This window comes from Fusarium sambucinum, chromosome II (genome assembly GCF_050947815.1).
Source record: "Fusarium sambucinum isolate potato_lamoka chromosome II, whole genome shotgun sequence".
Classification (NCBI taxonomy): Eukaryota; Fungi; Ascomycota; class Sordariomycetes; order Hypocreales; family Nectriaceae; genus Fusarium; species Fusarium sambucinum.
This window is the reverse complement of record NC_139293.1, coordinates 3,639,635-3,661,559: the sequence shown is the minus strand read 5'-3', so window position 1 is coordinate 3,661,559 and position 21,925 is coordinate 3,639,635. Positions and strand designations below refer to the sequence as shown.

General features: G+C 46.5%; 11 protein-coding genes across 11 annotated transcripts; 8 read left to right on the top strand and 3 right to left on the bottom strand.

Annotated features, from left to right (window-relative positions):
• Nucleotides 1–1,387: 1,387 nt before the first annotated feature.
• Nucleotides 1,388–3,174, top strand: FSST1_008085 (uncharacterized protein; the record flags this gene model as incomplete). The annotated part of the gene is made up of 5 exons (XM_083224933.1): nt 1,388–1,444; nt 1,507–1,524; nt 1,594–2,052; nt 2,102–2,624; nt 2,678–3,174. 5 exons carry the CDS (start codon nt 1,388–1,390, stop codon nt 3,172–3,174), a joined length of 1,554 nt encoding a protein of 517 aa, XP_083084046.1.
• Nucleotides 3,175–3,275: 101 nt separating this feature from the next.
• On the bottom strand, nt 3,276–4,250 carry FSST1_008084 (SDR family oxidoreductase; the record flags this gene model as incomplete). Its single annotated transcript, XM_083224932.1, has 2 exons — nt 3,276–3,909; nt 3,964–4,250. The coding sequence occupies 2 exons, from the start codon at nt 4,248–4,250 to the stop codon at nt 3,276–3,278; spliced, it is 921 nt and encodes a 306-aa protein (XP_083084045.1).
• An 838-nt stretch (nt 4,251–5,088) lies between these two features.
• On the top strand, nt 5,089–5,763 carry FSST1_008083 (2'-5' RNA ligase family protein; the record flags this gene model as incomplete). Its single annotated transcript, XM_083224931.1, has 1 exon — nt 5,089–5,763. The coding sequence occupies one exon, from the start codon at nt 5,089–5,091 to the stop codon at nt 5,761–5,763; it is 675 nt and encodes a 224-aa protein (XP_083084044.1).
• A 2,002-nt stretch (nt 5,764–7,765) lies between these two features.
• FSST1_008082 (uncharacterized protein) lies at nt 7,766–8,362 on the top strand (the record flags this gene model as incomplete). The annotated part of the gene is made up of 1 exon (XM_083224929.1): nt 7,766–8,362. One exon carries the CDS (start codon nt 7,766–7,768, stop codon nt 8,360–8,362), a length of 597 nt encoding a protein of 198 aa, XP_083084043.1.
• Nucleotides 8,363–9,461: 1,099 nt separating this feature from the next.
• On the top strand, nt 9,462–10,907 carry FSST1_008081 (fatty acid desaturase; the record flags this gene model as incomplete). Its single annotated transcript, XM_083224928.1, has 3 exons — nt 9,462–9,639; nt 9,710–10,533; nt 10,590–10,907. 3 exons carry the CDS (start codon nt 9,462–9,464, stop codon nt 10,905–10,907), a joined length of 1,320 nt encoding a protein of 439 aa, XP_083084042.1.
• Nucleotides 10,908–11,737: 830 nt separating this feature from the next.
• On the top strand, nt 11,738–13,345 carry FSST1_008080 (Alpha/Beta hydrolase protein; the record flags this gene model as incomplete). Its single annotated transcript, XM_083224927.1, has 1 exon — nt 11,738–13,345. The coding sequence occupies one exon, from the start codon at nt 11,738–11,740 to the stop codon at nt 13,343–13,345; it is 1,608 nt and encodes a 535-aa protein (XP_083084041.1).
• A 649-nt stretch (nt 13,346–13,994) lies between these two features.
• On the top strand, nt 13,995–14,525 carry FSST1_008079 (uncharacterized protein; the record flags this gene model as incomplete). The annotated part of the gene is made up of 1 exon (XM_083224926.1): nt 13,995–14,525. The coding sequence occupies one exon, from the start codon at nt 13,995–13,997 to the stop codon at nt 14,523–14,525; it is 531 nt and encodes a 176-aa protein (XP_083084040.1).
• Nucleotides 14,526–16,165: 1,640 nt separating this feature from the next.
• On the top strand, nt 16,166–16,970 carry FSST1_008078 (uncharacterized protein; the record flags this gene model as incomplete). The annotated part of the gene is made up of 2 exons (XM_083224925.1): nt 16,166–16,448; nt 16,504–16,970. The coding sequence occupies 2 exons, from the start codon at nt 16,166–16,168 to the stop codon at nt 16,968–16,970; spliced, it is 750 nt and encodes a 249-aa protein (XP_083084039.1).
• Nucleotides 16,971–17,151: 181 nt separating this feature from the next.
• On the bottom strand, nt 17,152–17,564 carry FSST1_008077 (uncharacterized protein; the record flags this gene model as incomplete). The annotated part of the gene is made up of 2 exons (XM_083224924.1): nt 17,152–17,261; nt 17,312–17,564. 2 exons carry the CDS (start codon nt 17,562–17,564, stop codon nt 17,152–17,154), a joined length of 363 nt encoding a protein of 120 aa, XP_083084038.1.
• Nucleotides 17,565–18,710: 1,146 nt separating this feature from the next.
• On the bottom strand, nt 18,711–19,766 carry FSST1_008076 (uncharacterized protein; the record flags this gene model as incomplete). The annotated part of the gene is made up of 1 exon (XM_083224923.1): nt 18,711–19,766. One exon carries the CDS (start codon nt 19,764–19,766, stop codon nt 18,711–18,713), a length of 1,056 nt encoding a protein of 351 aa, XP_083084037.1.
• A 541-nt stretch (nt 19,767–20,307) lies between these two features.
• On the top strand, nt 20,308–21,028 carry FSST1_008075 (uncharacterized protein; the record flags this gene model as incomplete). Its single annotated transcript, XM_083223868.1, has 3 exons — nt 20,308–20,489; nt 20,539–20,606; nt 20,658–21,028. The coding sequence occupies 3 exons, from the start codon at nt 20,308–20,310 to the stop codon at nt 21,026–21,028; spliced, it is 621 nt and encodes a 206-aa protein (XP_083084036.1).
• Nucleotides 21,029–21,925: the final 897 nt, after the last annotated feature.

Genomic DNA, 21,925 nt, shown 5'->3' with positions numbered 1-21,925 from the left:
TTCAGGCTGGGAAAGGAAAGCCAAGGGCCAGTTTACGAGATATTTTCTTGGCATCATAAGCTTAAAGATCCCCACCACTCTTAATTGCAGATTCACGGTCCAAGCGGCTGTGGCTTTTTACCTGCACGTGTCTAGGTACATCGGTCATATGCCATTGTACATATTATCTGCAACTTTATCTACATGCATCAAGAGATAAAGCAGGGGCTTGTCAGGTCAGCAATGCCAAGGGCTAGTTGTACATTGCATAGCCATCATTAACCATTCGGTCAGTTCCAGATCCAGGAGGATAGCCAAGACTTAATCACCTAATAGGGAAAATAAGCAATTCATGGAAGACCATCCTCCATAGCTTGTAAGTCATGTAATTTCTCCCGAGGTTGGTAGGCTATGGTGCCCAATTACGAATTATAAATCATGGTTGTAAGAGTGTCTCAGAACATAGCCCGACAGTCCCTCGTTGGCACAGTCCCGTGTATATGGAAACCCGCATTGCACTTTGGGTTGCTGTTAATGTGGAGGCAAAGGTTACTAACAGGAGCTCATTCCGTGACCGATGTTAACTTAGATCTAACGTCCTACCTCTATGGACATCAAAGTGGTTGAGTCTAAAACTAGACCCCAAGAGCCTTGGATGATTGCAAGGACAAGCCAGCATACACACGATTCTCGTTTGCCCTCATGGATACTAAAGACAATCCACCGTATAAGACTCTCAGAAGGTCTTCGGGACTATCTCCAAAAGCGCTGGTAAAATCTAACAAATGCTAACTGACTCCCTCTATCTATTGCAGTCTTGTGAAGCAAAAAAGCATTAACTCAGTCCCATTAAAGCCGTTTAGTAAATTAAGATAGAGAGGGGGGAAAAAGAGTGTGAAAGTGCAAAAGATAGGCAAGGTATAACAGCGGAATTTAACCGCCTGTAATGGACGAACAGGGAATCGAACCCTGGACCACTCCCAGATGATTCGGGTGAATTATGCTAAGGGAGTATTATACCACTAAACCATTCGCCCGTTGAGATATTACACTCGTTTCTATAGTATACTATACACGTGAGCCCTATCAGAACGAGCTACCAAGTCCTTCCTGTTTATCCTCAAGGTTCTAAACAAACACATGTCAGTCTGGGATTCATTCTGTCAATATGTCCAAGTAATCATTGATTTCCTTGTATTTTTTTTTTCTCTCAATTAATTTTAAATACCAGTTTTAGAAATGCTACTACAAATAAAAAGCAAGTTGCCATGGCCATAATGTTGCCAATCACGTGTTGTCCAAGCAGTCAATCGGTTGTAAATTCTGCTTTGTCATATATTACAAGTCCAGGCGATTCTTCACTTCGAACGTTGTACAAACAAAGGCGCAAATTGTCATTCCCCTCGTAATGGTCAACTTTGGCGTCTCTAGAGCGTGCGATACTTGCAAAAAGCGTCGCAAGAAGGTGTGATAGTTACCCATTGTATTTATTTACCTTGTACACTTACTAATGCGATCCTATTGCAGTGCGATGAGACTCGCCCAGTAAGAACCGTAAATTTCTAGCGCTAGATTCAAGTCCCCGAATGCTGACACTAGCTGCGTGCTTTGAAGGCTTGTCTTCGTTGTATCAAGTCCCGGCATCAATGTCCTGGTTACAAAGATGACTCTTCACTGTTGTTCCGCCATTACTCACCTAGAAACAGCAAACTCGTAACTCCAACGTTAGAGAGATGGTTACCAAATGCTGATTATATGCTTGAGGCAACTGCCGTTGATCTCTTTCTAGATGGGTTGGTAGTTCGATCTCTTGACCGAAACCATTCACGGGGTTTTCTAGATGGGATGCACGATACGTTTGCTGCTTCTGCCCCCAAGTCTACTCTCATGTCTGCCGCCAAGGTTGTCGTTCTTGCATCACTGGCCAATCGCCACCGGAGGCAATCTCTCTTCAGTATGGTCCATAAACAGTATGGCCAGCTTCTCGGGGACTACGTGGCATCTCTATCATTATCGTCAGAGAGCCTATCACCAGAACAGTTCTTTACTGCTGTTCTATTGGGAATTTATGAGGTCAGTATACGATGAGACTACACGTGACTCGTTATTAACTTATAACCAGCTCATGGCATGCAACATAGCCTCGCCTACACGGCACCTCGTCCATGTACAAGGTCTTGGCTCCATCCTTCAAAGAGGCATCTCCTCATCACCATCAACATCTCATATCGGCGTCCACCTTCCTGGAACTTGGCTCATCAGCAAAGGGGCGGTTTTGAGTCGGAACCGCCCAGAAGGCACGTTCTTGACTGATGTGGAAATCTCTCAGGCTCATACACAAGGAGCTGGTATTTTATGCCCTCCACTTAACGATAACCCCCAGCGTTCCCTGGACCAAATAATGGTTCAATTAGCTCCTCTCACAGCACGTTCTGAGAAACTACTAGCCAACACTGCTCCGTCCAGAAGCGCACTTCTGGGTCTTTATCAAGCTCTGATAGTATTCCGCGACGAGATTGCACTTTGGGCTGATAGCCAGCCACCAGCATGGCGCCCAGAGCTTGTTGGCCATGTTTTGAAAGACTCGCCGGCAGCAAGGGAAGTTCCGTGGATATGCGCTGGCCCCGTGGAGAAATACTTCGACTGTAAGCTCAACTGTATGTCTCTCTATTATTTGGATATGATACTTACTCTTTAGTGTTTGTTGGGACGGCTTGGAACTCGTGGCGCTCAATGTACATTGTCTGGCTAGATCAGTTATACCATGTCTCCAAGGCACTTGGGCAACACGAATTTATACCGCACTATGTCGACATAGTGGAGAGCCTGGTTGCTGGTCTCAAGGCCTCCATCCCATACCATCTCTGTCGCAATGTTGAGGAGTATATCAAGAATGTCAACGAAGGAATAGCTGATTTGCAAATCAATCAGTTGAGTGGTGGCCTTTTACTATTCCATCATTTGTATAGTATTGGCAGATGCACCATAGTGGATGCATCGACTAGACAGTATCTGGCAAATGTTTTGAAGTGGATAGGGATCGAAATGGGGATTGGAAATGCGACTGTTCTATCCGAATGCTTGCGGCCCGATGAACAGGGGCCTTCCGTTATGCAGAACTCGAAGATTTCATTTATGGATGCACTCGAAGGGTATTACTTAATTACGGCGAGTATGATGTCAAAGTCTGCATAGCACTGTGTATGGGGGTAATGGACTGGGGCATATGGCAAGGAATGAACAAAATGGAGAGGGAATGTCAGTTCTGGTATGCAAATACCTCAATTATAGAATGTTTAAAGAAAAGACGAATAACGCAGCATACCTTTACTTGCCACATGATCATGCCCATCCCGGTCCGTACTTAGACTGACATCCTCCCAGCTGCTGGCAAGTTCTAGTTGCTCTTTGCACTTCTGCTCTATCAGCCGTAATGCGTCACTTCCCAAGATGACCCTTACAGGCTCATCTCTCCCAGCACTTATCCCTTCGACTTTGACACAGTCCACAATACGCTCTGACAGCTTGCTGATATCCCCTGGAACTTTGGGAGCAATATCGTTGGCAAAGACATCCATCATCTCCTCAAAACCGGGATTGTAAGCATCGATGGCCGGCTTGTACTTTCCAAACCCTTCAACGGATCCTTCTTTCGGTTGGCCAAGCTGAGATGGGAAGCCACCTGGTTCGAAGATGATACAACGAACATTGAAACGTCTCACTTCTTTGGCTAAGCCTTCGACAAAGGCGCCAAGAGCAGCTTTTGAAGCTGCGTAATGGGACAAGAAGGGCAGAGGTCCCCAACCAACACCAGCACCAATAAAGGCAATGGTGCCACTCTTTTGTCCTCTGAAATAGGGAAGAATTGCTTGGGTGACGTGTAGTGTCCCAAAAAGATTGACGTCGAAGATATTGCGAACAAAGTCGTCGCTACCATCAATCGAGTCAGCGCGTACAACTTTTCAAGATAATCTAATGACTTACTCAGCTTCCTCAACACTCTTGGGTGCAGAGATGCCAGCATTGTTCAATAGAACATCAATACGTCCCCACACGTTCCAAGCTTTCTTTATCTGGTCGGCGATCTCAGCGCGAGGTGCTGTGACGTCAAGATCTAGGAGGAAGACGTCGTCTGATTGAAGATGTTTGAGGCGCTCAGTTACTCCACGACCTGTCGCAATGACTCGGTCACCTCTCTTGGTGATATTCTGCACGACAGCGGCACCAAGGCCTGAAGTAGTCGCTGTTACTAGCCAGATAAATTGAGGCATGTTGAAGATGTTGTCAAAGATGTCTGCGAAAGGTTGAGTAGTGATTTGGAGAGTTGCAAGATATGGCACATCTTATATCAGATGACAACGTTTGTGCAAAAGGCCCTTACATCTAAAGTCCGTCCTATTTCAGACGGACTTATCTCAAATCCGACCCTTTGTGCATGTGAGATGCAACTGTAGTTGTTTTAGACCCGCTTCGATACATTAAGTACCGTGAAAACAGCGCAAAGCTAGCTTTATTCAGGTGTCAGATCTTATCCATCAGCTCTATGATCTGACATGCATAAACAATCAGCGGCTTATTGGTGGATGAATCTCGGATTCAGCTTTTGATCTAATACGAACAGTCAACACAGGCCAGACAGGACCTAGACTTCTAAGTCAGTTCCAGGTACAGAACTGAGAAAGCCAATTATCTAACGCTAAAACACTTGGTCTCGCTAGTAGGTATTTGACTTGTCCTTCATATGATGTCGTGTGCTTTACCATTAGACCCAATAACCAGGAAGGTCTCTTTGCATTCTACAATACCGCCACCATGGTGGGAGTTCCATGCGATGGCCTTTTATAGCTTATACTACTGGCCGAGCGTATGTTTAATAAAAACAACGAGATACTGACAAAAGTATTCATGTTGCAGAAAATTTCGTACCTTTCCAATCGCAGCCTGATGACGCGCTAATCGTTGGCAGTCATTGACGTCAACAACTTCAGCCAAATTCCTGCCTTGGTTTTTCATGGGTAATTTCTGCTACATAGAAGACTCTGTCCGGATACAAGAGATATGATATCTTTCAAAAGTTTCCGCGTCTTCGCATCTCTCAGACAGTTCAAAATGACAGTAACGACAGTTCCTTCAACGCATCCACTTGCACAGCGAAGTCCTCTATCACAGACGAATAGTGCAGAAATGCACCAATCGAGTGATCTTCAATATCAGCGCCGTGAAGCTCATATTCCAAAGTCGTCAAGAGAAGATGAACCACTCTACATCCTCACGCTCTTCACGGATAAGCACCACCACCAAGCCATGACGGCACTACGACGACAGTGGTTTCCATCGCACATCCTCAAAGTGGATGCCCACATCACACTTTTCCATGCTCTTCCAGGTTCCAGGCTAGCTGAGTTGAAGCAAGACATTGCAGCTATCGCAGAGCGTACGGAAAAGTTCGACATCGCAGTTGGTGCCAAGGGAGTCTTCGAGATGGGCAAGGGAGTCGGCATCAACGTCTCCAACGCGGACGGATTCCAGAACAGAGCATTTGGGATACGGAGCGAGCTCAGAGATAAATGGGAGACTTTTCTCAGTGATCAGGACAGGCGGGAGAAGTGGAGAGGTCACTACACCATCATGAACAAGCAGGATGATAAAGAGGAGGTGCATAAGTGTTTGGCTTATTTGAAAGAGGGACATGCGAACAGCAATGGAACTGTGGAGGGATTGAGTCTTTGGCTATACGATAGAGGCTGGTGGAAGGAGGATGAGCTGTTTGAATTTTCTGGATAGACTGTGATTGTGTTTGTTGCTGAGAAAGGTATATTTGAGGCTACATATAGAATAAGAGGTGCGCAAGTTACACACGTATAGACTGCAATTATACTGCAATACTCTATACAACAGGAAGCGACTACAGTGTTGCGTTGAACATGAACCCATACCTATTAGATAGTGATGTTGTCGCGATCTAGATACGCGAGCTAAAAAGGGGATTAAATAAATGACGTAGGAAATAGAGATAACTTACTTACCCAGCTGACTTTGAGATTGAGCAAGACCAATGGGAAATGCTGGGGGCGAATGGAGGAAAAAAAGAATCAGTGTCAAGTGACACAAATGAGTAACTGGAACGAGAGACATAAAAAAAAAGAGTCGACAACGGCAGGATTCGAACCTACGCGTGCGAACACAATGCCTATGATGTCTCTGGAGAGATAGCAGGGCATCGCCTTAACCACTCGGCCACGTTGTCATATCAGAGGGTTATATTGTACTCATTATATACTAAACTCCAAGCTCGAGACTTTGACAAGAACTCGTCTCACAATACAGACAGAGTTGCCTTGGACAATTGAACAAGAGATTGGGAGCGTCAAGTATATAGAGAAGAAGAGAATAGGAGGACGCTAAGTGTGTCGCTGGTGAGATTATGTTAACCCCTGCAGATAAACTGGAATGTGTGGGAATTTCTGCACCTGTAATAGCAAAGCTTATTATGAAGACAAAGGGAAACTAGGCGAGTGCAGAAATAATAGAGGAGGTAGAGAGTCCAAATGAAAAGATATTAGCATTTTCATCTATGGAACGGATCGTATATAGCATCTCAAGAGCTATATCAATCAATATCAAAGATTAAAAGCTACAAATAAATGTTCACAATAGGGTAAGTTTAAGAGGAGTACCCAACTAACTGACACTAGCAGATAACAAGCAATAGTTAGATTTAAGCAAGCTTATCTGTTAGCGCAAGATAGCCCAAAAGTTAAAAGTTAATTGAGAAAACATTATTCACCCACACTCAATCCTACGACTCATTGCATCTCAGCTCACCTCAGACATGGTGATGCAAAAAGATATAAAGATAAAAAGGAATTACCTGTATTCACAGGTGGCTGGAACTCTCCCGCCGGGAATTGAACCCGGGTCTCAAGCGTGACAAGCTTGCATACTGACCACTATACTACGGAAGATGATGGTTGTTGGGCAACCACTGTAGCGAAGTTCGATGGTGGGTGCGTCGCTATGTTGGTATATGGATACCCATCCACCAAGGTACTACTCGTTGGCTAGCCGGAGTGAGCATTCCTCTGCCAGCTCTACCCCTTGTGTTGCGCATGGTGACCCTGGCAATCCAAACACTGATCTGCATTGATCCTGTTTCCAGGTACTCTGTACATCATCATCGTTTGTGTCGAGGTCTTTGCCATGTTTCACCGACAGCAATAAACTTTCAGCTCCACCAAAAACTCTCAAGAAATTGAGGACCGGTGAGGTGGTGGTACAAGGCTATGCCCATGGTGTTATGCTGACAGCGAGAATAACAGACCCAGACAAATAGTCCTTCGTGCCATGCATGACGCAGCCTAAGTAGCCGACCGCCTCAATTAATGTTTATTTACGGTCTTATTTTGGGTCACTGTGTGCGTTGTCTCTCAATACTGCTGCCGTGCTGCTGAACGCATAAACATCAAACTGCACGCGCAGATCAGCCACTGACTTTTAGAGACACACGATTCGCTGTTTTTAACTTTTGGATCCTTGGGCTGTGCGATGCCAAGATTCGAATAGGAAGCACAGATCAGCACGAATCCCCACGGTCTGGCAAGGTTTACTGGGCGACCTGATTGACAGTCTCTGCCTGCACAGTTGATCATCATCTTGGAGAGGCTGGGCAGGCTGGGGTCTCTTTTGTGAATAAATATGTATACTTGGTAGCCCGCCTCTTACTTCCAAGTTTATCCAACCTTGTTAGCCACTTTAACCTTATTACTTCTAATACTCTACTATCAAAATGCCTTCCCTCACAAACACCTTTGCTGCTCTGGCCTCCCTCTTGGTCATCTCCAGCGCTGCACCCACTATCCTACCCCGCGCCAGCGAGTGCTCCTCGACTGGAAAAGCCCGCCTCCAGCCCTCAGCTCTATACAACGTCTTCCCCAGCGCTCCCAACGTCGCCAAGAAGACGTCTGGCTTCCACGTCGAGACCTACAACAACGCTTCTCAAGTCGAACAGCTTCTCGTCTTCAACGACGTCCCCGCAGACGCCAAGGACTGCAGCATCGGCTGGGCCCAGGGTGAGCGACCCGAGCGCATCTTTATCGTCAAGGGTGGCGATGCTTTGACCGAGGTCAAGCAGCTGTCTGGCTTCCCCGACACCAAGTCGGTCACATACGAGACGGCCAAGGAGTTTGACACGGCCGACGAGACAGCCGGTGCTGCCGACTTTACCAACTGGGACGATCTCCCTGCCCAAGGCCACATCATCGGCGCAATCGACTGCAAGAGCTCCATCTACCTCAAGGCAGCTCTCCGAAACCCCGACGGAAACACAAAAGTCTACCTTGAGCAGAACAGCAAGAACGGCCTGTACATTGAGTACAGCTGCTAGTTTACCTGTCGCTTGCACGTATTTGTCACGAATTTTCACTTCTCTGTATATAATTTTAGGGACATTGTTGATGGGAAACACCTAGAGAGGGGGCAGGCCTACGACACGACATGAAGCACCACGATATAGAATTAATGAAACAAACATTGCACATTTCTTTTCTCCTTCAATTCCGATCAATTGCGCCATCATGATTAATTTTTATTTACCTGAAACAAGATCGTCATCACTTTGCATGTCGGGCGCGGAAGAACTACAACTGTAGAACATGTTTGGCTCGCCACCAAGGAGTTGTGATGTCATAATAAATGATGCTGGCAATTGCTATCCCTCTGAATATGTTCTGGAATTGAGTAAAAAGGCGTCCGAGCTCAAGGTTAATATGACTCGCAGTCTGGGAATGTGCCAAATTGCAACAGGCGATCAATCATGGCCCAAGACGCGACTTTATAGATTCAGCTGCGACATAATTGAGTTGACGCAGCTTCAACAGCACATAATATGTTCTACACTACGTCTTTGTACATTTGCTTACGTTGCTTTTTGCTGGTCCAAGCCTGGCGTAGCTGTGATGTAAAGCATGAATCATACGATGTCGTCCGAGGCCTTTTGGTCAGATTCACTGTCAGTGCAATCGTTACGTAGACTCACAGGGTAATCATCGAGTGTAAATAATTGTTGGCCTTGCACTCTGTCCATGGTACCGGGTAATGTGTACAGCATTTTGTGTGTTTATTTCCGAGATTGCTAAAAGCGGTGGACAACACAACATGCCACCCCCCCACTGATTCGCCTGTTGGAAAGGTTTCATTGGCCTGTAAGCACTTTTCTCCAGTGGAAACTAAGGGGTAAAGTTAGCTGTCTTTTTTTTCCCGGTCGCTCCTCACGATTTCCGCTCAGGGTCCTCCTCTGCTCTGCTCTGCTCTACTCCATCTTGATCCAACATCTACAGTTGTACCTGGACCCTGAATTTGGCTGATAGTATTCCGGTCCGTCAAGGTGTCCCTCCACCTTACCACCCCCTCTTTTCCCCCTTCTCTCCATCGTTCGGGCTTGCAAAACTCTTGTCCATCCTGTTGATAAGGACACATTGAGAACCATGGCGGAACATCTCGTCTTCCACCCGCAGCTCACAAAAGCCGATGCGCTGATCCTCGAGGGCTTGCGCCAAGACATCAACGAGTACCAGAAACCCAAGGCCAATGCCGACATCTCAGACCAACATGACCAACCCCCAGCTCTACGCCAAAGAGTAGCCAATGGCAAAACCCCCAAAGGTGCGTCAGTATACTGTCTCATCTCATGTGCGACGTAAAAAATAGTGTATCATCAACTAACAAGCAGTAGCCCGCGACGAGGATTTGTTGCGCCATCTTCAATCCATGAATGACCCCAAGGATGCCCACTTTGAGGAGAGTGTAACAAGTACTTGGGACTTTGATCAGATCAAGTTGCCGCTTTTCCTCGAGAAGCTGGTCCTGCGGCCATATGTCCGCATTGCGAAATCTATTGTTCGCGTCGATACAGATGTCATCATGCTTACGCATCTTCTCCTCTACTTCTCTACATCGGTACCCAGTGCTATCCAGCTCTTTCGTAATTTCTCGTGGATCCATGGAATTCTTCACTTCATCATGCAGTTCACATACATGGGCTCTTACACACTGTTGATGCACCAGCACATCCACATGCGAGGTGTTCTCAACAAGCGTTTCGCTTTGTTCGACAACTTGTTCCCTTATATCACTGATCCTCTCATGGGTCATACTTGGAACTCTTACTTTTACCACCACGTCAAGCATCACCACGTCGAGGGCAACGGACCCAATGATCTTTCATCAACGATCCGATACCAGCGAGACAGTATTCTTCACTTGCTGCACTACATCGGCAAGTTCCTCTTTTTTGTCTGGTTTGAGCTTCCACTCTACTTTATCCGAAATGGAAAGACCATGACTGGATTCAAGGCCGCATTCTGGGAGCTTTCAAACTATGCTTTCCTCGTCACCATGTTTTGTCTGAACCGAAACGCTACAATTTGTGTATTTCTCATGCCATTGGGTCTTATGAGACTGGGCATGATGATGGGTAACTGGGGTCAACACGCCTTTGTGGATGAGCATGAGCCGGACTCGGATTACCGTTCAAGCATTACAGTGATTGATGTCATGGTACGTTTTAACCCACTCGCCAATCTCATACGAGGATCGATGCTGACTATTCACAGAGCAACCGCCAATGCTATAACGACGGCTACCACACTTCTCACCATCTCAACCCTCGTCGTCACTGGCGCGATCATCCCGTACACTTCCAAAAGTCGAAGCACACCTATGCCGAGGAGCACGCTTTGGTCTTCCACGATATCGACTACTTCATGATCACTGTTAGACTAATGATGAAGGATTACAAGACGCTTGCCAAGCGTCTGGTGCCCATTGGTGAGCAGATCGGGCTGACCATGGATGAACGAGCTGCCATGTTGAAGCGAACCACGCGACGTTTCACCGAGGAGGAGATTCAAAAGAAGTTTAAGAGGCAGTAGGCAGGCACGGGATTACAGGGACAACAAAAGGAGGCTGCACATTTGGGACCGAGCTGAGAGACGGTCGTCTGAGTAGAAAATGCATACAAGGAGTTGTTACGATGGTTTCTGTCTCTTTTTGCGCTTAGAAGATATCATCTCATCCAATCAAACGCATGATAATGATAACGTTCCCACAATGGCTGCGCAGAAACGAATGTCCATGTTCGAGGTGCAGGACCGAAGAATATTTTCGCGGTTCTTGAACCAACGTCAACCTTTGTCTTACACATTTTGACTCGACAATCCTAAACGTCAATCACGGCAGTTTCTTTATTCTTAGGCGATTCTCAAATGTCACTGTATTCGGGACTGCTCAATTACTCCAAGTGTGGTCAGCTTACATACACCCGGACTTTGGAAAATAGGAATTGTCCGAAGCACAAAACATGGACTTAACAGAAACATTTTGTGCGTTCAGTTATTCTTACCAATCTATGATTTATAATCATGAAAACTCACTAGCTTTCCAGTCTTGTAACTGGATTGTCTGTTTCGAGTTTCTGACGTTTCCCACATCATGACCTCGGACATAAGCTTGAACTGTCACGGTAAAGACAGAGTCAGGCCTAGCAACAGCAAAATGGCTTGCGCTTGAATGGATATAACGGAATTAAAACTCGATTAATGATTTGCATACTATTAATCTTATTCACGGCGGTTGATCCGCAGTGAAAGGATCGGGACAAGCCGCGGAAACGGTATATATAAGAAGATGGTACTTGTCCTTACATTTGTTACATTCGATCATAACTTCCAAAGACTACATCAATAACGAAGGACTCATCAGAATGTATCTGAACTACCTTCTTCTCACAGTACTGCCATTGTTATCAGAAGCGAGCCCACCGGCCAAGGGCGCAGACACCACCTCACTAGCGATAAAGACAAGCTCTGGAGTCTTTGCACCATACTTTGACAGACATCAACCAAATGTCGCGCCCTTCCTTGAAATTCCCTACGCAGAAACACCCAGTGGAAATCTCAGATTTGCGTCACCAGTAGCGAAGAGGAATCATGGAGGCGGTATTATCCATGCAACGAAGCTCCCAGCAGGATGTATTCAATATATGCCTGCTTTACTCCGTGGAACTATCGGTGATGGGCCTATAACAGCAGGCACTTTCCAACGTGGAGAATACGCAAACACGACTGAAGACTGTCTTAAACTCTCGCTCTTCGCTCCTGAAAAATCTATTCGGATCAAGGACGATAAAAAGTCCCAGGCTCTACCTGTCATCGTTTGGATCCACGGAGGGGGTTATTCTGTTGGTGGCACCAACGTTCCCTACCAACTTGCTCAGAACTGGGTGCAGCGTACCCAGAAGCACATAGTCGTGCAGGCACAATATCGCCTCAACCTTCTAGGTTTCCCCAACGCTGGAGGTCTGGCACGCGAAGGCAACAATCTCAACCTTGGCCTGCTTGATCAGCGTCTCGCCGTCGAATGGGTCCGCAATAATATCGCTCGCTTCGGAGGCGACCCTGACCGTATCACTCTCTGGGGCGAAAGCGCTGGAGCTTATGCGGTTGACGGATACCTGTTTGCCTGGGCCCAAGATCCTATCATCAAGGGGGTCATCGCGGACTCTGGCAACGCGTTGGCCATTGAACGAGTGGTCGGTGACTCGAGGAATCATACCGCCTTTTCCGTTGCTGCAAAGTCTCTAGGCTGTGGTAAATTGTCTCCGAAGGAGGAACTCGAGTGTATGCGGCAAGTACCCGAGCGCAATTTCAAGGAGTATCTCCAAGCAGAGGTTGGCCAAGGAGGGGCCGCCGATGACGGGTTGAGCATCTCTGTAATCGCTGACAATATCACGGTCTTTTCCAACTACACTGAAAGACTCTCGAGAAACTCATTCAAGTACCCAACTGACATTCCTGTCCTGATTGGGACCAACACAAACGAGGGAGCTGCAGTTGTTCCATACAAATTCCCCGGTTTTGAAACTGCGACTGTACTTCCAGACCAGCTCAAACCCCTTTCTGATGGATTCGGACTCAATTTACAATGTACCACCCTCAAAGAGACCCGTCTCAGGGCTGAGGCAGGTGCTACGACCTACCAATATCTCTACGCGGGGAATTTCACCAACATTTCGCCTTTACCATGGTTGGGCGCATACCACACGGCAGAATTGCCTTTGGTATTTGGCACATATGAGAAAGAAGGACCTTTTACCAAGTTTGAACGCATGGTAAGTGAAAGAATGCAGGACCTTTATCTCAAATTTGCTAGTGATCCTACGCACGGATTAGAGAATGATGGATGGCCTAGGGCAGTGTCGCAGCTTAACAAATCGAAGCTTGTTAAATTGGCCGCAGACAACAAGGTTGAGCAAGTCGTGGGCGCGAAGACATTGGTGGACGAGTGCGTTGAGAATGGATTTGCTATATAGTGCGTGCGTAAGAGCATACGGGAATACAAGTTGTTGCTATTTCACGCGTATAGGTAGGAAATTCGCCCAGATAGCTGTATCAAGTTGTAATCTGATTCCCGGATTCTGCGAGGTCATTCTTATTGCCGTTGTGACTAGCTCTTCTAGCCCAGCTCTTTCTTATCGCTCAAGAAGACCGATGATCACTGTCGGTGTATTGCTTAGCAATTGCCAAGGAATTATCCCATCAAGTATTATACCCAAAAAAGGCAAGTTCTTTTATGTATGCAATGGTAGCAGAGACTTGGATTCGATCGCTTAAAGATGGCAAGACCCTGTGGCAAGGATTGGCGATTGGGATGTCGGACTTTATGCAAAGACGGTATCGTAACCAATCGGAGGCATTACTTTTAAGTCTAAACGGCTACCCTACAAGGAAACACTCCGTGATGTTTTAGGAATGTGGCCATGAGCCGACCGATGAAACGTCTAAGTGGTTCAAAGTTGACATGATAGGCGGAAATAATTGTGTTTCTATATGGGCTGTATGATATATATTACTTGGGAAATAGGTATATGAACCTCGAATCGCCAACTTTAGATCAATGTTTGGACGTAAAAGATTACATACATTTCCAAGACTACTCATCCACCGAACAAGCTGGTCACTATGCGATTCTCTACTGTCTTCACTGCTTTGGTGGCTTGCGTTTCTACTACAGACGCTGCCATCACCTGGACCCTTGAGAAAGCTGCCAACCCAACCGCCGATCAGCGTGATGCTTATGGACGCATTGAAAATGCCATGCGTCTCGCCGCAGACCGCTATAACCGCCTGGGAACCGCGACAAAGAATATTCGCGTCTCGTATAACACAGGTGTTCCCACTGCCGACGCCAACTACAACGGAAGTCTTCGCTTCGGCGCCAACCGATCTTACATGAACGAGCGCACAGCTCTGCACGAGATCTCACACACCGTCGGCATTGGTCAGACTGCTGCTTTTGACCGCAAGTGCGCGGCGAACGATTGGGCCACTGCGACAAGGCTGTTGAGGTCTTGGGATGGCAATGCGGCGGTTATCAACTGTGGTGGTGGACATATTTGGCCTTATGGACTCAACTATGACAACGAGTGGAGCGAGACCAACGCCAATCGACATGTGCAGCTTGTTAATGCCATGATACGCGATGGAATGTAAAGGTAATGGGTGAATGGGATGTGATATGAGTTTAGTTTCCATGACAATATTTCTACAATATGAGTACATAACTATGAATTGCAAGATATTCGATATTGCTTCAATATGTCTCCATGGTTATCTGAATGTAGTCACCAAGCGATGCAGTTGTCTATCGTTGGTTTCATTTGTACATAAATGTAAGTTGACACCGGATCTGCAGACACAAATTGGCTCATCCAAGATAGCAATGTCGACATCGTAGGCGACGTACGCTTCAGTATAGCAAAACTCCACTACAATCTGAAGTTGTTTTGCCACTTTGTGGTAGATCCGAGCAAGGTACAGGCAAGACCAAGTGGTACTGACTCGACCAAATTATTGTCACGACATTCGGCCAAAGGGAGCAACGACGATCTCAAAGGTCAATCATCACCGACAGCTTGGTATCATGGTTCCTCCTTGCAGCCAATCAAGGCATCGCCGCACTTCCAAGATTACATTCGAACAACCGACAATTTCGATACAATTTTTGCTGGGAAGAGATCAGGTTTTCATCCCGTTTGTCGGAGGTCATGTCGTACCCGCCAGTCCGTATCGACATGTCATATTCTTCAACTCGTGTCTCCTTTGAGAAGTGACAAAGAACTGGAGTTGGTACTATTACTTTGGCGAGCCCAGGTTTGAAATTGGATCCATTCCATGTTTCCAGACAGGGGGTACATTGTTTCTCAAGGGGAAATGCAGGAGTCTTGTAGGAAGATCGAATCTGTAACTTGGTCATCTTGACCTTTCTGTACCTGACGATCTTTGTCTTGTCTGACGTCTATTGACAGCGATCTTCATCGTCATGGGCGCTGAAATGTGCCCTCTAAAAGACGGTGTCACTGGGAAGACAGGATGATAGTGGGGCACCGTTGCATCAATGCTACTAGAATCCCTCCTAGCAAGTTTTGTTATCTTGAGCTCTCATTAAAGTGTCAGCATAAACAATTTGATTGCCAGAGTTCTGTTAGTATACTTTAGTATTAATGAGAGTCTGACCTCAACGTGAATTAGTACAGTTATTATTCAGAAGCGCCAACCAAAAGACAGAACAAAAGATTTAAAAGTCTGAGCAAAAAGAAGTCATTCACAGTACCCTGACTCAACTAGCCCAGTATCCCGGGTCCCAACCAATGGTACCTTGTAGTGGCATGGGGTTTAGTAGCTAACATGTTCCGCACTGACCTAAATCCAATCAGCCTTTACGGACCTCTGGTGGATTTCAGTGCATTTGTTTAATTGTGATCGTCTTCCGGCAGTTGGAGCGCGTTTCATTTGTTCAATGTTTCCATTCAACGAATTGTTCTACATACCCACATAACCCTTCTCGTCTTTTTGTCCAGTCTCTCCTTGTGAATGACTTCATTGTATTAGCGTGCGAAGATCTAATTTTCGGCTATTGCGCATAATCATCCGCAGACCTCCTTTTGAGGGTGGATTGGGGTGGTATTGGGAATACATCCAGAAGATATATAAGGCTGGGAACTTGTCTCACTTTGTACAATACTCACTCACTCATCGGTCATCCAACTCTCGCTTTAATCCAGTCTCTCATTAATCTAATACACAACTCACCAAGTCACTCTTTTACTTGTTTAATCTTCAATACCTTCACGATGAAGTTCAGCCTCTTCTCTTTCGTCGCTCTGGCCTCTTCCGCCATGGCTGCTCCTGCCGTCCAGGTCCAGGCCAAGGCCGCCGGTGCCGGTGCTGTAGTCCACGCTCGACAGGTTCCCGCTGTTCCCGCCGTCCCTGCTGCCGTCCCCGAGGTTGTCACCTCCACTGTCAGCAAGACCGTCACCAAGAAGATCACCTCCACCAAGGTCACCAACACCGGCGGCGTTGTCAAGGTTCTTACCGTCGCCGTCGACGAGGTTACCGTTCAGGTTTCCACCATCAGTATGTGTCCTATGGCAACATGATTCAAAGACTTAGACGACTAACACATTCACAGAGGCGACCATCTCCAAGGTCAAGACCGGCACTCTTAGCAAGGCTGCTGCCATCACCCACGTCCACCAGAACGTTGCCATCATCAACGACCTCCTCACCACCGTTGTCGACCAGCTCAAGAATGTTGTCAGCATCGATGTCAACGTCCCTGACGTCAAGGTCATCCTCGGCCTTGTCATCAAGCTTGTTCACGAGCTCGTCAGTGTCGCTAAGGACATCCTGAACGTCCTCGGTATCGACAACATCCTCGGCAGCGTCCTCCAACTCCTCTTCCGTCTCGTTGGCACTCTCCTCACCCTTGTCACCGACCTTGTCGGTGACATCGTTCCCGGTGTTCTCGAGATTCTCAACAACGTTCTGAGCACCCTTTCCGGTACTCCCCTCGGCCCCGTCATCAAGCCCGTCTCTGGCGTTGTTGGTAGCCTCACCGGCTACCTCAGCCAGGGTACCCAGGGTGTCTCCGCTTAAGTGACCGAAGTGCAGCAATAGACATACCCCTCGATAGGACCCGGCATAAGCCTAGACATTAGAGAAGTTTAGTGATAATTATTAATTCGATGGTGTATCCTCGGCGTTTAACTGCAAATCACATTGTGTTCCAACCTATGCATTGCTCATTTCATCGTAAGAAATGACGCTCGTAATACCCTCACTTGCATTCCACCTTGTAGCTGCCAAAGTGCCTCAATGTTTCACGGCATTGACCGTCGTTAATGTTCTTCTTTCCACGCTTGCAGTTTTTGTCATGATAGAGAACCACTATGGAGAGTTAGCTTCATCGTGATTATAGAATAGTCCCATCTACTCACATTTGCAGTTATAATCGTGGTCGTACTGCTTAACAGACTTGATCTCATCGGAGAACTTGCTACATTTGCCGTCGTCGCTGCCGCGGAGAGTCAATTCCCCGAGGTTGTGGTCATTGTTCTTGGCGCCACAGTCGCTGTCGCCCCATATGCGAGCGGCAATGACATTAGCGTTTGGCGGAGGCTTGGAATGAGGGTCGGCAGCGACTCCCATGGCCAGGGCTGCAAGGGTAGTGAAAGCAACAGCGAAATGCATTTTTATGATGGTGGTTTGTTAAGTGAAGATTAAATCCTATGTTCCGTTATATTCAGAATGTTGTGATTGTTGGTCAAATAGTGGTGAACAAGTAGAGGATCATTAGCGACTATATATACAATTCTTCCCGCATCAATGCTTCCACTGCCAGTGATTATGCTCAGTAACGTAACAGCATGAGGCCATACACAATACGTCACCCATGGGGCTGTATTGAACTTCGGACTCCTTTCGAAAGCCCCAAAACCAGATCAACTCAGATCGCCCAACGATACGAGCTCTGTCGTCAGCGCTAGCGTCATGCCACTGTACAGCTCGTATCTTGCCAGAACATATCTAAGACACTACCCAAACATAATATGATGTGCTGTAATCGAACCGTCGATTAAAGAATGGTTAATAAATGCTGTTTTGTGAGGGATCAGAAGAGGAGCATCATCGTCGTTGCGAATACAACACAGCGCTTCCTGTAGCACTGCCTCGATTGGACTGTGTTATGCCATTTGAGGAACAACGTTGCCCGAGAACTTGTGCACCTAGGTATTGTGCAAAGATTGTATAAAGGATATGTACCTTTGGCATAGGTATCGTTTGGAAGCTGCATTGTTGCATACCTAAACATCCACTTGTCGTGACGTGTCCGGATGCGCCGGGCCACAATGGTAGCCTCACCAGCTAAATTTAGCAAGGCATGAATATTCAGCCCCGTGGTATCTCATTGTCAACCATCTTCCTTGCCGATGACCCGAACAAACACACATCTTGTTGATGTGTAGGCTCGAAAAGCTGACAAAGAAATAAGAGAGAGATCTTTGGTCGTTTTATTTAAAGTTTGATGTTTCTATGTGGATACAATCGGCACAGCAGCAGCGGCACTAATTTATAGTGTCCATCTGACCCCATGATAGTGAGCCAGGGCCATTCTAGTAATAGCCACACAGTCTTGACATGAATTCACGATATGCACGAGGCTAGAAAGTATTCTCTATGTTGCGACGAGAAAGAAGAAGGTTTTGCATGTGCCATTGGAAATCATATGAAGCATGAGCCAGCTACCTCATGAGACAGAGTGATATGAAAGGGAAATCATGAAAGCAGCACTGCCCCCGGAGTTTTCACTCTTCCTACTCTCGAACGACTGTCTCATCAACACGTCAACACTTTCGACCCACCATTAGACACCGTCATCACATTGGGTCTTTTAAATTTGACAGACTCAGGATCATCCTTTCTTTCCTCCTCAAGTGCCCACTCAATCGACCTATGGGTGTCAACTGTCCACAGAACCCTCATGATCAACCCACTATATGACATCTCAGCAGAGTGGCTAACCACCCAATGGTCAACGCCCCCAACCTTTCGATAAAGTCCGAGTCCGCCTTGTGCTCCGAATGTAGTCTTTCTACCACCGGTGTGACTTTCCTTAAGGCCATGGAGCATGGCCAACTTCCTCGTCTTGGGCTCCGAGTTGAGGAATGTGTTGAGTATCTCTTCCTCCAGGTGGATGCCGTGAGGAGAGTCCAAGATGGCCTCGTGGACTTCTCGGCCATCAACAGTATGTGTCCAGATGATAGTGAAGACAAAGTTCAGAATGCTACTTCCAGGTAAGAATATCGGTGTGAGCCATTTGGGTAATGGCTCTCCTGGATGGAGGTCTGGGGTCTGCCATGATGTTGCTGAGGGGTCCAAATCGCTGATCACTCGAACTGTTTTGAAGTGGTTCCAAGTATCGATAATTTCAGCTCCTGGACGTGTTGCAATGACAGGAATATCTGGAGGAAACAATTTTAGAGTCGGTGGGTGCAAATGGTCGGAATAATAGAAACCAAGCAGGATAGCATCCAAAGGGTTTGCTGTACATTGTTGAGCGTCGTGTCCCTCTTCCATAGATGGCAAGCGTACAGCAGCAGCCTGTTCAATCTCCCGAATCGCATTTTCTAGGCTTTCGAAAGTTGGAATCTCGGGATCATTGGCTATCTTGATGTGAACCAGCCATGGGCTGATAACATCTGCAGGCCCTCTGAGCCAAGGCTCGAAAGCAACATGATAGAATGCCTTCCTAGTTGCAACCTGTTCTGCTTTTGGTCTCGGGAACGACATCAACCAGCTATTATCACCATTGAGAGATGTCAAAATCGGCCGAAGGGGTCGATTGGTATCGCATAATTGTTCCGCAACGGCATCTTGTTGTGATTGTGCCATTATGTCTCCGTTGCGATTTTAATAAGACGGGGATAATGCAAAGACAGGAAAACTATTGACCTTGCGTTTTAGGAGGTGAGGAGGTCATGACGGCATCGATATGACTGTGCTAGCTCGTGCGAAGCTAATAAGCCCCTTAGCCTGATAGGGCTGGTATGTAAAACCACGATTTATGTAGGATCATGGAATTTTAACGCGACAAGCCCATGGCCGAAGAGGCTGACATGAATATTATCCTAGTTGAACGATTCAATAACACTTCAACTGTCTTACTAATTGTGTCGCCTCTAATTTGCTCCTGACAAGATCTTCTATTTCTTCCTTTGAACAACTAATCTTTGATTTAGTGGTTATGGATCGGACGGGTCGTCTACAGCTTTTCATTAATTCCCCTAAAACCCTCCATCTGTTTTACTCTTCTCCGAATCGCCATAGCCAGATCCCATTGTATCATCGCCTGGGGACTCTTGTCTTCACCGTGATATCGACCGGAGCAGCTACGCTTACGTTATTCATCGTCTGCAGCCTCTTATCTACCGGCATGTCTGAGGCATATATAGCTTCATGCCCTTCCAAGACAATTCTTGTCGGCTATGTTGTATCTGCCAGTGCAGTTATCACCGATTGGATTTGCGCCCTGCTACCAATTTTTATGCTATACAAGTCCAACATGAAGAAGGCGACGAAAGTTTCGGTTAGCATCATACTTGGACTGGCCGCTTTGTAAGTCTTGATGCTATGATGATTATGGCCGATTTCTGACCTTCATAAGGGCTTCACTTTGCACTATAATTCGATTTCCTTATGTGAGATACTACACTGTACCAACGAATTACCTTTGTGAGTATATGCCAACTATCATCTGCTGAAATTGAATCTGAGAGTGGATAGATAATGTCACAAACATTGCCATATGGTCAGTCGTCGAGTCGGGCATCGGAATTGTGGCCGGTTCACTACCATCGCTTCGCAAGCTCGTCAGCAACCACTTCTATTTCGACAGCTCGAAGGGCAGCGCTCCATCTCATAGCACACCTTTTGCGGGTGAAAGCAGAGCTGTCATTGCTGCGAATTCCGCGCTAGCTATACGACGAAGTCACGCTTATAGGAGCCAGGCAGAAAGAGAGTGGGAGCAACTTGACGATGGCTCGTCCAGTAAGAATATTTATGTGCGGGTTCATCTAGAGATGCAGATGATGAAGATGCCGACGACGCCTCAATCCCACGAATCTCGCAATGACCTTGTATACCGTATGACCTAAGGGAATTTTGGCTGTGCGCGGTGGCCTAGTTCACCTCTGTTGGTTGGTATATCATGTCATGCCAGATGTTAATACTCGCATCAATCGGTCAATTGAAAAGTGACATACAGGTCATCTGGCGGACATGTTCAGTGTGTGTGTTCCACCTAGCTCAGCAGTACAGGAGGTATCATATTAGCAGGCGAGCATGTTTTTTTTTACATTCCGATTAGATGAACTGCTGGGATACTCATATAGTGCTATGCAGTACAAAGATGGGTTGCCCAGGAAGCATAGGCTGGAGTGGTACAAATAACGTAGCAGTTTCATCGCGTATGTACTCTAGCTGTTTTGATGCAGGGAGAGTTTCGGAGGCCGAATAAGGATCAGCAGTCAAGCCAAGAATGCTACGTTGAGATGAGCCTCTAAAGTTAAGCAGTAACTTTACGGGTAGTCAGCACCTTAATGAAAAGAGTTTAGGGACAGTGACATCAGATATAGTTGGGGAGGATTGACGTCAATATCATCAGTAACCTATAAACTTGGTTGATTCAATTTATAGGAACTCATATACAACAACGTAGACTGTGTGTGGAAGTGAAATTCGATGACATCACTGTATTCTACCATGATAATTTACAAAGAGATGTGCTATCCTCATAAGATGAAATTGAGGTCGCATAATCAAGTAGCTTTAGGAGAAACGATTCGACCTTTATGTGAGATTCGCAATTGGTTGTATGCGAATAACGAAGCTCTTTATGGAATTCGGTACTTTAGTAGGTCCTCGCCATTTGACCTTTGTAGCTTGATACGGAATTAGGAAAGCAAATCGTGCCTCGGCATCTCGACAGCTCAACAGAAAAACGATTGGACCCAACACACAGTCCAAGCTAAAGCCGAGGCCGAATTTCCGTA